Here is a 15,709-nt window from a genome sequence, read left to right as displayed (position 1 = left end):
ATCAAGTACCTACAAATTTTTTTGATCGTTTAAGCTAGTCAAGTCAAGTTTATATGATTCAACAGAAAATTTAAAAACGTTGCATATAAAAAGTTCTTTTTATCTTGTAATTACTATATATCATGTCAATTCTATATAGTCCAAGAGCGAAGGGTGGAGGTAGGCTGTTAATATCCGCCATAAATAGTGCACATTAAACATTGTTAGTCATACGTATTTGTTTTTATTGAACCATGAATACTATTTACAGAGGGTGTTGGTAAGTTTTTAAAAATCAATTACACCATGCCTAAACCAAACCATAATAGTTTTGGTAAGTATACTTTAGGCGATGTGACAAAATTGTGCACACTTTTTCATTCATACTTATTTGTTTTCGTAGGATTAAAAATACATTTATTACACAATATATTGTTGGCTAATTTTTTTAATTCAATAAGCCCTGCCTAAATCAAATAATAGATAAAACATATTATTTAATATAATATCCAAAGTGATGGATGATTTAATTGTATACTTTAAATATTTTGCAGATAGACGAGTATTTTTTGACTATTATCTATTATGACTTGGTTTCGCAGGGTTTAATTGAATTTTAAAAACTAATTAACACAATCTGTAAATTGTAGTCTTATGTCAATGAAAATAAATACGTATGCCTAACAAAATTTAGTACTTGTGCACTATTTATGGCGGATCTTAACAGCCTACCTCCACCCTTCCGCACTGATTATAGTCCAATGTTGAGAATATTATATGGTCATATTTTTTCATACGTATTTACTATTCATATTTTTCATAAGTTACATGTTTCAATTCGAGTAAAAAGTGTGTATGTGGAGATGTGAAAACTGCTCCTAATATTTCTTCTTCTTCTTTCTTCTTTCGACCATGTCCGATCCTAATAGGATCTTATGGGCCTTCACAGAGTGGAGGTTTGTATTAACAGATTTTATTTTTACGAGAAATGGATGTTAACTACTTGCTCAACCTATTAGGTGCACACTCTGACTCATACACAAATTGAAAAACAATAATAATATGTGTACTTGCCAGACTCAGGATTCGAACCTTATTTTATTTTATGTCACATGTCTGGTATAATCATCAGCACCTCAATTTTATTGTTCTATTATATAATACAATGTTTATTCACTAATCCTGTTTTCTTTTGGGGTGAATGGTCTAAGTCACTCTAAGTACTGATCGTGCCAAAGGTTACTTACTGCATTCTTTAATATTGTAAACAAAGAACGACGTGACTCCAATCAGTTTCTTAATAAGAAAATTGGACCGAATTTTCGTATCATCTGCCAATATGCACGGTGTCCGAGAAGTGGTGACAATATTTTAATCGATTACTTAATATATTACCACCCACGGTGGTCGCGCGGCTTAAGTGGACTATAACGCCGTGGGTCCCAGGCTCGAATCCTGGGTCTGGCAAGTACACATATTGTTTTTCAATTTGTGTGTGAGTCAGGGTATGGACCTACTAGGTTGAGCAAGTGGCTGACATCCATTTCTCGTAAAAAACAAAATCTGTTAATACAAACCTCTACTCTGTGGAGGCTCATATGATCCTATTAGGACCGGACATGGTCAAATAAATAAATATTTATTATGTGTGATATATTACAATGCAAGACTGATGCGACATATTTTGAAATATTTTGTGTTCTTTGAAACATCCTATATAAGTTATTTATTATTTAGGTAGTCACATTTATGCATCCTTATTTTTATCAATAGTCTTATTAAAATTCGATGTATACATTAATTATTTATCTACACAAATATTACCTAATTTAAGTGTATGTTGTTTCAAAGACATCCCTTCTAAAATATTTCAAATGTTAGTTAGACTAGTTCTGCATTCAGCTGACGATTTGTTTATTTTTCAACGGTTACGATCGCAAACACTCCATGCTGAATCTCAACACACTGATCCTGTTTTCGATCACAGCGAATTTTATCGCGCGATTATTTCCCGCCAAACGGTTGCAGTGGAGCGTCTAAATGCGTCAATTACATTGAGCTACTTTACGAGCTGTTTGTTGGCGAATTTGAAAGCGGGCGATTCAGCTACTGCGATTGTGATGATGAGAAGCCAATAAGCTAGCGAGAACGTAGTTCGTTTTTTACCGGGAGGTCGCTACTACGCTTTACTGCACAGACGCAGTAGGCCCACACGTCGGCGTGTAACGTGTAAAGTTGACCGGTTTTCAACTTTTCTCGGTAGATTGTTTACAATCTGCTTATTAGCTTGTTCGATGATGACACTGGGCGACTTTATAGGTAGATTGTAAATTCGCCAACAAGCAGCTCGTAAAGTAGCTCAATGTCATTGACGCATAACTGTATGTATAGGAAGGAGCTTTTATATTACACTGAAGCGGGGTTTATTGGTCGACATGCATTCACCGTTAGGGTACGTGGTCTAATGCAATGTTTCTTAACATTTTTAGACCTTCACCTTTTGTGGGGGCAATGTTTTTCATACAATGATTGTTTGATACCGTGCCAATGTAAGTAAAATCCGCTCAACGTGAAAGCCACCGAACCGCCAACGTTAGCAGCGGAGCAGATGTCATATTTTCTATTTTTTTCCCGATCATGTTCGATCCTAATAAGATCATATGGGCCTCCACAGAGTAGAAGAGGTTTGTATTTACAGATTTTGTTTTTACGATAAATGGATGTCAGCCACTTGCTCAACCTATTAGGTCCATACTCTGACTGATATACAAATTGAAAAACAATTTCAGCAAAGACGTTATAGGTCGGCAATACTTTCTGTAACCCCCCTAATCCGTTCGTAACAATAATTGTTATGAAGGGATTAATTATTTATTAGACCTCCTCAGAATACATAGGACGTGACGTAATATATGGATGACACCAATTTCATTACAATATAAGTAATCAATTTATTATCATGCGTAACAGACTGTGCTAAAAGTTTCTGCACACAGTGTAGATCTTAGCGGGCTAATTTATTTTTAGCAAAGTTCATTGGTCTTTTCGCTTTCGTACATGATGGATGCAGAATGCAACTATGAAACTTGCAAACATGCACGTAACTAAAACATCAATTAATAATGATTATTGTCATCTCTATTATGATACGCCCTATGTCGTTAAAACTTGTGACTGTATAATGATACAAAGTAACGAATAAATACAGCTTACTCTTTTAAAATGACATGACGTGTTATATTATATTGTATTGTATTGTATTGTATTGTATTGTATTGTATTGTATTGTATTGTATTGTATTGTATTGTATTGTATTGTATTGTATTGTACTGTACTGTACTGTATTGTATTGCATTGCATTGTATTGCATTGTATTGTATTGTATCATGTTATATTATATTATATTACTTATAAGGTATTGGATATTTTTATATAATAAAATAAAATCACAATTAATACGTATTTTATTTTTATTTATTTTTTTAAGAATATTTATAAACTTTCCTAAAAATATATTTTCCTTTGGTAAAAATGCCATAATATATAAGTACCTAATTATATTAAAAATATTTTTATAATATCGATTATCTTATCAATTTAATTATATCGTCACCTCAATACCACAACTCTGATTTGGTCCATTATTGGAAAAATGAAATTACTAATTACTTCACTTGATTAACATAAATATATGTTATAATTTTATTATTATTTAAAATAAAAATGGAAAATTGTGCTTGTCTAATTGGGAACAATTAAATAAGGTTCAATTGTATGACAAATGATTGTTGATATATTATTTTATTTATTTAATTATTTATGGTTTTAAAGTTATACCTATAATAATTTCAAATACAAAATTAATTTCCCATTAACTTTTGACTTACCTAGTTTTATCATTTTGTAGAGAAGGAAAATAAATGTAGAATCATATTCAACAGCTATCTCAAAATCAGTGAAAAACAAGTTATCTAGTTTTAGTATTGAGGTGACGATATGTTCTTGTAGCACGTGAAAATGCGTTCGAATGAAAATAGGAGATAACAATATGTACGTCTGAAGACTGAAACATACTCCAAATTAACCGTAATTCATAATTATTATAATATGCGTAAATGAGAAACGTAATTAGTCGAAGCAATGCCGCTGAATTATTGGGAAATTTCACATATAACATTGAGATCCATAATAAATACTTTTAAGTTATGTATTTAAATCTCAATATTCTTTTGCATCTCTGGAAAATTAGTGTGTATCTTATCTCTCATTATCTCTCATTTGGTTCGCACTCAAATTAAATTAAACTTTACTACATAATGAGAGTTTTTAATATGTTTTTCATCACTTCAATAATATCGACATTCATAATGACTGCTGTGAACTGAAATAATTAATATACTTATAATTCATTATTGACTTGTAATTTATTCAAGTAAGTATTTTAGGTTGATTATAATAATTATATTAATTCTCATTTGCAGATACGCAACACTTAAATAATAATATAATTTCTGAAGGTTAAAATTTAACAGATTGATGCGTTTATATAAATTATGCATAAGTAGCAATGACATTATTAATGGACGACGCACTCAATACAGTAGCTAGCAAGTAAATTCGCGCATTCGCATGTATAGGTAGACGTCACGCAATTTCCATTATGCGATATCACGCATCGGGAATTTATAGCAATATGACCTTTAATGTAATGGCGTTAGAGCAGTGTTTCTAATGTCAATGTTCATTTGAGCGAACCCGTTCGAACCGAGCCATTCGGCAGACCCAACAAAAAGCATCAGGAATTTATAGCACTATCACCTTTATTGTAATGGTGTTAGAACAGATTATGCCATTCGGCAAACCCGACAATAAAGTGAGTGTCATTTTCTTTTCCAGATGATTCGTCCATATTAATGTCATTGATAAGTAGGTATATTATGATTTTAAAAGAATATATTTGAAATAATTTATTTTTAACATACGGTGAACATTACAAATTATAAATTCAAGACGTTCACAACATGGCGTTTAAAAACAAAGAAATAGTATAAAACAGTGTAAAGAAGAAATAAATATATGCAATATTATAAAAACACCGAATGAGCTAAGTGGACCCTGTTTAAAGAATTTATAAAACAACGCCCACCTATCCTCATCCCCACGTAGGTGGAATATATCAACACCTGAAGCGATTTGGATGAACATAGTTATTGCCCTCCCAATAGGTATCACCAATGGCAGGTTAGTTCTGCTCCTTGGGAGAAGAAACAACTGATGCTCTCGATTTCTATGATAGTTATCAGGGTCAAACAAGTCAATACCACCAAGAATGGCAGAGTTCTCATTTAAAAATACGTGGTCAAATATTGATATCTTCTAGCATTATACTACAGTATGTAAGCATACCTAAGAGAAAGCCAGTTGGATAAAGCCACGAATAGTATCCATATAACCTCAAATAAAGGAGTCTCATTGAACTTGCTCCACCATAAGGTAATATTTCAACTGATGCGGGGCCCAAAAAATCGACCCACTCTCAAACCGGCTTCTGATTAAGGCCATACCTTAGTTGAGACACGGTCTAAAAAGATCGTCGCTAGGCGATGCGCGGATTGCGGGTCGCGGGTGCAAATGAGGCATGTCAAACCAAATATAATTTGTCTTATAAATCCAACATGTGTCCATTTAATGTTCTGTTTATTGTTTTATCAGTAACAATAATAATATATTCATTGACATGTTTTCTTTTTAAAGTAAATGGGTAACGTTTTAAGTCATCTTTACACGATTTAAGAATTTATTATTACGGCCGTCGCCATCACGAAGCAAAATGACGTGTTTCCAGCTCTACATTCTCTCTCCGAATGGGAGCGAGTGCAAAATTTCGTCGCGCCTATGGTTGAAAATTATTTGCCGTTTCACTGATGAATCACCTTAAGGAATTTTAAAGGATTTTTAATACAGTAACATCCGAAAATACCCGGGAAGTACGCAAGACGACGCCCAACATTTGTAGCGCCTTTTGACAAATGATAGCGATGTGGCCACTAAATGACAGCTTACTGTCAAACATAATATCAAGATCCCTTACAGATGGTATTCACGAAAGAACTCTGCCATGCATCGAATATTGGAAAAATATTACTCGCGAGGCTCTGGTAAACGATAAAATATTGAATTTTTCAATATTGAAGCCCAGCTTGTTACGCCAGCTTATATTTGAATTCACCTACTTATATCAAATAGTACATATTATTATCACATTGATTCAAATATGTGCTATTGACAATAAAACAAACGCGTAGGTAATCAAAGTACAATAAAACAATATATTATCATGAAATAGCCATTTTATAAATTCACTGTGATTGGAATATCGTCCATAAGTAACATCACAATTCGATACCTCAGTTCCAAAGTGTAACAACTTCAAAAGCATAGTTCTGAGTTAATAATTAGGAAACAAGATTTTGGACAAGTTTAATCGTCAACTGTATATCTAATATATTTCTACAAATTAAAATATTTATTTATTTTGCTTAGACGTAACAAAATCTATGATAGGTACATAAAAGAGAGCACAATTATTTACACACATTGATTGGCATTCAAATCATAATTTCGTAAAAAAACACGACTTAAGAACTTTTACCCTGCAACCACAGAATTATAAATTGAACAGATAATTGGTCCCACTGATAAAAGGTTCTGCGTTACTGGTTTATACAATGTAGGTTATAAGATTATCTATTCAAAAAAAAAGCTCAACAGTGTCCAAGCTAATCGAATAATTAGAAAAACAAAAAATGTGGAAATCGTGTAATGTAAAAATTTGAAAATTCTGTTTCTCTTTTTTCCCCTCTCCAGGGAGTCGAGTGAGTCCTTAACCAAGTACACCCTAAGGCCTCGAATGTAGGTGTAGATGTACTCATCCCAGTCGATGTTCATCATATCGCAGTCAAAGAGTGCTTTATCGACAGCCGTCATCCTCTTGGACAGTTCTCTGGTGTTATTGTTGTGAAACTTCCATTGCTGCGTTGAGAAGTAGGATATGACAGCAAAGAATCTGTGGATCTTTTGATATGCCTTGATAAGCCTGTGGAAAATAATGGTTACATGTAAATTGTACGTATTACATTTCACCGTAGCACAGTTCGCCGTGAGATTTATTATCCGAATCTTATCTTTTAGCACCGATATGAAAAATTATGCGTTGTTCTTGGAGCATTGCAGACATGTTCCATTTTTTGTACCATGCCCGATCCTAATAAGATCATATGGGCCTCCATAGTGTGGAGGTTTGTATTAACAGATTTTTGTTTTTACGAGAAATGGATGTCAGCCATTCGCTCAACCAATTAGGTCCATACTCTGACGATACACAAATAAAAAAATAATAATATGTGTACTAGCCAGACCCGGGATTCGAACTTAGGACCCACGACGCTATAGGCCGATTAGATCCTAACATAACCTAGCCAAACCTAACTTAATATAACCTATTCTAACAAATAATCCAGTATATAGGCTATTTTCAAAATTTGTTTGCCGGTGACTTCCTGTAAACCGACAAGAACCGTATTTTATTTAGACATGAATTTTATCTCAGTACTATATGACCCAAAGAGGTTGGAATGTCTTTAATATACAACCATATATTTTCGATGAAGTGTGATACGGCGAACTGCAAACGTACAAATTTTCAGACAATAAATGGGGCTGGGTACGAGTAAGGTAACACATAATTGAGTTCTTTTTTTTCTTAATCAATAACAATGTAACTTCCAACGCTGTAAGGCCCGTTTCAGACGGGACACCGGTGTCGCACTCGATATAATATTGGAGGCCTTTGTATTATGTTTATGAACGCCCCAGATCTAATGAGTCAACGCGTGTCCGGTACACTTTTCCGTCGGCCGCTACATTCTCAAGCCGCCGATACACTTGTTTTTATTACCGCAGCCAGTTTTATAACGCGAAATTATGCGTTGACTCATTAGCTCTGGGGCGTTCATAAACATAATACAAAGGACCCTTTATTCGAATACAAAGGCCTCCTATATTATATCGAGCGTGACACCGGTGTCCCGTCTGAAACGGGCCTAAGACTAATTCTTACAGAAATTAGCGTTACCTGGTAACCTCAGATAGTCGGGTTTGATCAAGTGTACTTATTTTAGACTTTCAACGGAAACCAAAATCAAATGTAAAATATAACTTTGTAGTTTATACATAATGTAATTAATTATAATCATACTCGTGGCTGTACCTACATCTACTGGTGGCTCGTGGAATTTGGTAATGGTTCTTAGAATCAGAGGAAAACTAAGCAACGTATTTTGATTGATCATAGAGAAGAAAACTAATAAATATCAGTGACGTCCCGTGGGGGTAGGCAGATTGAGCATCGCTTGGGAGAGGCAGTTACTCGAAGGGCGGCAAATCGAAGAAAATCATTTGGTATATATAGAATTAGCTACCTAAACTTAGTAATAACGAAAATATTTTTCCATTAAAAAATTCAGCTCACTGGTTTTGTCGGGTTCGCGATATCTAGTTTACTTCCGTTGCCCTTCGACGTCCTTGGTGACCAGAAACGACACGTGCAGATTTGAGAATAATTATTCTGGTATTTTGTTAGTAATGTATCCATACAACTCATTTCTTAGATATTGGACCCATGAAAGGTGATAAAAATAATGTAGGTATAAAAAAATGAGGCGGCATTTTGGCGCTGCCTAGGGGCGGCATTTTATCTAGGGACGTCACTGATAAATATTAATGATTAAGTTGGCCAATTAGGGTTAGGATTTTCTTTTTTTTTTTTTAAATATGAATCACTATTTTATTGAACTGATAATATTTCGCAGTTAGTATCAGGTATAAAAGTTAGTGGAATTTGAATAGGATGTTGGTGAACACAGTTTTGAAAACAATCGAGGAGGCCATGAACTTTAACCCAAGCAAGACAGTGGTAAACCTATGGCATGCGTGTTATCTTTGACATGCACAGAAATATTGCCCGGTTTAACTTCAACTGACTTAACAACTGGCCAAAGAGGGAAATTTTTGACATGTAGGAAGGAAAATCGAGATGGAAAAAAGTTACCTGGAAAAAATGTTTCAAAAGAAAAGCTAAAAGACCGAGTCGTATTCTGGATAATTTTTTTTTCGGTATAATTGCCTATAGAGCAGATTTTTTTTGAATGAAAGTTAAAAAATCTCTCGACTTAAATTCTTGGTGGATTTTTTTTTGCAAGAATAAAAGACGTTTCGTGGTACATTACATTACAGCAGGCTCTATTATCCTTGAAAACAAAATTAATATGTTAGAATTTAGAAAAAGTCTAAATTACTACCGGACTTACCCTTCTTAGGGTTGCCATCTATTGAACAAAGGAACCAGTATGAAAAATGTTTAGCCATTGAAGATTTTCTCTCCAAATTAAGATTTGCGACTTTTTTATAAACGCCAATTCCAAATTTTCTATCCAGAAAGAGTTTATAGTTTTTTTTTCTTGCTAATTATAGATTTTGTCTTTATCATTATATTTACTAAGTAAGCATCGTTCCGACAATTGATTTAGGTGGAGTTTTTTTTTCTCGTTTTATTACTACATAAGGCCATGAGGCCTAACTACAGTAGTGTAGTAATAGTGAAGCAATAACAGAAACATACAAGCTTTGATAAAAATGTCATGTGACCTCACCGGGAATGAAACTCGGAAATCCCGGACGAAAAGCCTGTGCATTACGCATTAGACTACTAAGACCATCTATTGATTGGTGTTATCTACAATCGGTTCCGGTTCAACCGGGATACTGGATAAGAACTTTTTTTGTGTCCACGCGAACAAGTCGGAGTGATTGGAAACCCTTCTTACTCCTGGGACTTACACCTGAATTCGTATAACAACTTAATAATAAATGTTATCAGCAAAATGCCAAAATATAATCGATGCGACAGACAGTAAAACGTAACTTTTTCTAAACAACAGAGATCTTCATTAATGCCACTTAAATCAATACAGCAATAATTGCGTCTATATTGGATAACAATTGTCAATTAACGGTGGTATGCATGGTCCCCACAAAGGGGGGGCTGATAGGGCTCTAGCCTGGGGGCCCGGGCTCAGAAGGGGCCCGAGAGTCGACCAGATAAGTGAGATAAACATACATCACAAATTCTCTCTAATAGTAAAAAAAGTCGCCTGCGACACAATTTTTTTTCAATACTGTTATTTAAAATTATGTAATTGTACAATACAATTTTTAATTGTGTATCGATACCCGACAACCCCATAATGCAAATGGATGAAAGTATACAAAAAACACTATACTATACACATTAATTTTACCGCGTACACCATTTGGAAAACACTACTGTAGAGCGTCACACTGTTCTTATCATTAGCGATAGGTAGGGGGATATAGCCTGGGGGCCCGCTTCAGGATATGGGGGCCATGGTGGTATGTATGTCAAGATTGCTCGTAAAACTAATTTGGCATGGTGTGTATTTGAACGTATGAATGGTATCTTCAAAAGTTAACTTCCGTTGTGTTTTAAGCATTAAGTATTCAACCAATGTATGCTACGCTCACGTATGCGAGTTAAGCGTGGAGTATTAATGTAAGAGAAATACAACAATCACGAGTGGCGCAACGTGCCATGGAAAGGTAATAACGCGGAAATACCATAAAAAACAAATGGATAAGGAAGCAGACAAGAGTATGCGTTATGTTAGAGGTGTCTAAGTAATTGAAAAGGCAATTTGCGACCACAGGGAAGCCCTGCTGGATAGACGAACTCGGTAAAGTTTGGTGGATGTATGTGGAAGCAAAAAACTAGCGAACAAGAAGAGTAGAGAAGGTAGGGCGGCCTTTATCCAGCAGTGGATTGACACCAACTGATGATATTAAAAAAAAAAAAAAACGACAATTTGACGTTTGAGATATTGTGACGACAATAATTTAACCCTAAATATACGCAGAAAAGATTTTTCTTACTATGCAGTAATTAGACAGGAATATATTGTGATTATTTGTATGATTGCTATTTCTCTCGGTTGGCGTCGTACCGACTATGACATGTAGTTTTCTGTTAAAATTTTATAACGACACTTACCATATTTCTAATACATCAGTAAAATTTGAAAGTGATTTAAACTGATATTGTATATGAGAGTATTAGACGATGAAATAAAAACATTAACAATACAGTTTTGGATTTATTATTTTATTTTTTTATAAGAATATAAAAATATAAAAAAATGCTTTGGTAGTATTGCCATACGTCGATAAGTATTTTTGGAATAAAGTTTATTTATTTATTTAATAATACAGCCTCGCAACAGGATATAGGAGTAAAATTATTATTTTCATATTTATTATTTTAGATACGCGAACGAGAGCTTTGGTATGAAGCTTTTTGGAAAATAAGGAAATTGAGCAAGCTCGATTATTATGTTTTAAATTTTTTTAAATACATTCTCATTTGCAGTACTATAACTAGTCTGACAATAATTGTACTGTCAATGTTTTATCAAACATAATATAGTCATAATAGTAACATTAAAAAACCATTATAATTTTGTTACTTTTAAAGGATTTTTTCCTATCAAATGTAATAATATATTTAAAAAGAAAACGTTTATATGATACAATGCCTGTCATGTAACCGACAATATTTTTATAACGTTATAAGCGAAAACCTAAGTAATAATTTATATATTTTACATCTTTATTCTACTACTATTTTTAATCATATAATTTTAATAGTTTATACTGTGGAAATTATTTAATCAATTACATTTGTGGTAATGTTTTACAGTTATTTAATAATTAATTTCCATATATTATCAACGAAACCACACCATCACCTCAAAATAGTTGCGTTGATCTAGAATTTCACAAATACTTTTTAGCTTTGTTCATCTTTCTAAAGCAGTGTTTCTTAACCGGGGGTTATGTGGCACCCTTAGGGTCACAGTCAGAATAAAATATTAATAATACATAATAACAATTAAAATTAAATGAGTGAATTATTTCAGAAATATGAAATTGGACGTTATAATAAGACAATGCAATTTTTATCATTGGATACTTCAGACAGTTAAATAAAAGGTTTTTGTGTCTAATGAGCATTTGAAACAGCTTCTTGATGATTATTTATGATATCTTAGATTGGGTGATAGAACCGTTTGATGTAAATGTAAAGTATTCTGAATTTAAATTATAAGAATGTCTGATAGAGCTGCAATATAGAACTCAAGTTAGATATAAATAAAACAAAGATAAGGTGAGTACGTTTCCAAACCTCTGAGAAAGGGTTGATTTATATAATATTACATTTCTCATATTTTTTTCTTGTTGAACTTTGATGTAGTCAGACTATGCATTTGCTATCAAAGTTATAAACCGTCATAATATCGTGAATAGGGGCGATCTTCGTCCATCACTGACAACGTTGCAATCTAATAAACAAAAAATGCTACCTATATAGCAGGGTTGGTGAACCTTTTTACGTACGCGTGCCAAAATTTCTCAAATAATATTTTTTGACTGTCTAAAGGTTCAAATAGACTATATGACGATCGGACACATATTATATGCTAAGAGCGATTTAGTGTCTATGATCATATCTATGCCATTCCGACATTTTATACATACATATTGTATAACAGCTATGACATCGTATTTACATTCTGTGACACCCTGTGACACAGAACGCCAACATAAAAAACGGGTTTTTCGGCATTTATATGACCGATCGCCATAGAGTCAATTTGAGCTATAACGTACCAAGCAGTTTTTCATGGCGAAAAAAAAAGTTTTTTAAAATTTTCCAAAAAATAGTTTTTGTGAATTCTATTAAAAAAGTTTAAAAATTACAATTACAATTACATTGTGTTCTTGATATTATATCTTGCACCGGATTTTTAGCCGAAGGCATATTTTTTATTCTTTAAATATTTTTTCTTCTTTTCAAATTACCCAGAGAGATCGTGGAAGCATTTAAACCACTCTTCTTTCATATTATATTATTCTTCATCAGTGAACGGTTTTCCGACCGACCTATGCAATTGTATATTTAAATTAAGCGTAATAATTATTCTTGAACAGGATTTGCCTGGATTTTTTTATACAATGCTATCGTTTCCGTTTGCGCGTCGATTGGTAAACATAATATGAAAAACCGAAGAAAATACGCATGGCTATGACGTCATTATTTTTGAATATTATATATAAGTAAGTACTTATATACCTAAAATATATAAAATAGTAATTTCTTTCTTTTTCAAAATGAAACATTCGCGTGTCATAGGTTCGCCATCCCTGCTATTTTGTTTGCAAGAATCACTCTAGGTAAGGAAAGAAAATATTAACGAATGTTCATTGTAATCCCCCCCCCCCACCGAATGCTATTAAGAGTGATGGACCAGAAAAAATATTAGTTTCAAAAGGGGACAGCAGGCGAAAAATAAACTGTGAAACACTGCTCCAGAGCTTACTGCTTAGGAGTTTTTGTGAGATAGACAAACACAATGGCAAACTTTCGAATTTATAATATAGATTAACAAATATAGTAAATACATTGGTAATATAAATATATTCATATAATATAAATCAATAATATTTAAATAATAATATTGAAAATATAATACTTTTTATATTACAAATAATATTTATATACATATATATTTTAAATAGCCTTACCAACTATTATGCAACCCACACGACATTCAAGGGAAGAAAATATACCCGAATCAAATATATATTATATATTATTTCAATAAAAGTGTAGAAAATCTTAGAATAAACGTTAATCTAAAAAAAAATACATAATATATTTTAAAATACGGCGCGCGTATTCTAATATTTTGATTTTACCGATCTTATTCCAAAAAAAAAGTAATTAGCTCATGGAATTATATATAATATAATGAAATAGTAGGAATAACAAAATATATTATGATAACCGTTTTCATATCTTTACAACAAGAGGATTTAAAATATGCCGTTTGTTGTTATTTAGTGTAAACAGGCATTTCGAAAAACAAAAACAAAAGATTTGATGACTAAATTAAAATTCGAAAAAAAAAATATAGTTATTTTTGAAGAACATAGTTCAATATTTCCACATGATCATAGTTTATTGTATTCATTAGAGTATTTTCTTCGTTTGGTGCATGTATAGTCGTGATATGAATCACGATTATTTGCCGTCTCACTTCTGTATGCTTTTAAAATCTACACGCAGCACGGATAGACATGTATGACATAAAAATACTGAAAAGCATTTTCTCAAAATCTCACTATAATGAATCAGTTCTAGTATAATTGATTCATAGAACGTTTGTAGAAAAATACTTTAAAACTAATAAATTATATATTATGTGTTTTCAAGAATATAAAATTGAAAGATATGTTCCACATTAATAAACATTTAGAAAAAAGTAAACAGTGAAATAAAATGTCTTAACGTCATTAATTAAAAATCATGTTTAAAGTTAGGTCATTCATCTAAAAACGGAGCAGGATTTCATATTTAAAAAAAATATAATAGAAAAGTACTAAGTAAAAATGGAGGCTACTGACTTTGAAATTAATAGCTTCAAATGATAATCAGAGCTCAAAAAGTCAATTAACAGTAATAAATTCATCAAAATAATATGTACAATTCCATTTAACGGCGGTTTTTTATGTACCTACCTATTATATATTTTTTTCCATTCATAAAAAATACACTTTAATAAATGCGTGTAAAGTTGTGATTGTTTTCTTGCCAATAACTAATGATATTTAAAAAACCATTTCTTTTATTCAAATAATGAATAATTCACTAGATTTTGAGAATGTAACATTCCATATTATATTGAACATACATAACTTAAAAAACCTCATATATATAGGTACCCACCACTCAATAATCGAAAAAAATACGAAACTCGACGGGATTTGAACCCGTATAACCATTGGCATCGCGCCAATCCGTGCATTAACCAATTATGCTACGAGCCTCCTATCTTATGACGACAATTGATACGAGTTTTTCGTACATGAAATACTTTATTATCATCAAATTGCGTTATTAATGATTATCGATTTTTGTGTATTAAATCAAGGAATATTAATTACCTTAATTACAAACCGATGCCTGGCTCTCGCCAATATTTTAGTTATAACGTCTACTTGAACTTGCTAACAGTTATTTTTAATAAACCATTCCGTCGAGTTTCCTATTTTTTTTTCAAATATATTTATTCTGGTGGGAGGTGTTTTCAGGTTATGTATGTTCAACTAGTAATAGGTATGTACAAATTTTGTTCCCTTATAAGATGTCTGACAGAAGAAAAAGATTTATTCTACACAATAATTTACGCTAACTTTACCCACACTTAAATTATTAATAATGCAAACTTTGGCCGAAACGGGGTGTGAAGATAGTCTACTGAATGAGAATCGATAGAGTTATCTTTTCACCCTACACTAGATCTTGTTGATGAAATTTTAAAACAATTTTCTTGCATATAATAATATGCTTTCCGATTTCATCGAACGAATATCAATATAATATATCGTTGTTTCATATCACTTAACTTAACAATTTACAATGTTCAAATTCAAAATATTATTATTTATTTTTAATTAACAAAATTATTTTGTTAAAAAATATATATACAGTCGAACTTGATTATTACGAGGAAGATGGAACCGACTGAATTTTCT

The 15,709-nt window shown here is 32.4% G+C and overlaps 1 protein-coding gene across 1 annotated transcript in view; it reads right to left on the bottom strand.

Annotated features, from left to right (window-relative positions):
• Positions 1-5,730: 5,730 nt before the first annotated feature.
• Positions 5,731-15,709, bottom strand: part of LOC147065154 (fatty acyl-CoA reductase wat-like) — an 85,015-nt gene continuing 75,036 nt past the window's right edge. The window contains exon 12 of the mRNA XM_085956832.1: positions 5,731-7,076. Coding sequence (XP_085812958.1) covers positions 6,728-7,076 — 349 coding nt within the window. The 3' untranslated portion in view covers positions 5,731-6,727. The remainder of the gene's footprint in view (positions 7,077-15,709) is intronic.

Source organism: Rhyacophila brunnea, unplaced genomic scaffold (genome assembly GCF_057557595.1).
Source record: "Rhyacophila brunnea isolate RB1 unplaced genomic scaffold, BYU_Rbru_1.0 scaffold_6, whole genome shotgun sequence".
Lineage (NCBI taxonomy): Eukaryota > Metazoa > Arthropoda > Insecta > Trichoptera > Rhyacophilidae > Rhyacophila > Rhyacophila brunnea.
Note: the sequence above shows the minus strand (reverse complement) of the source record. Positions and strands in the feature narration are given on the sequence as shown.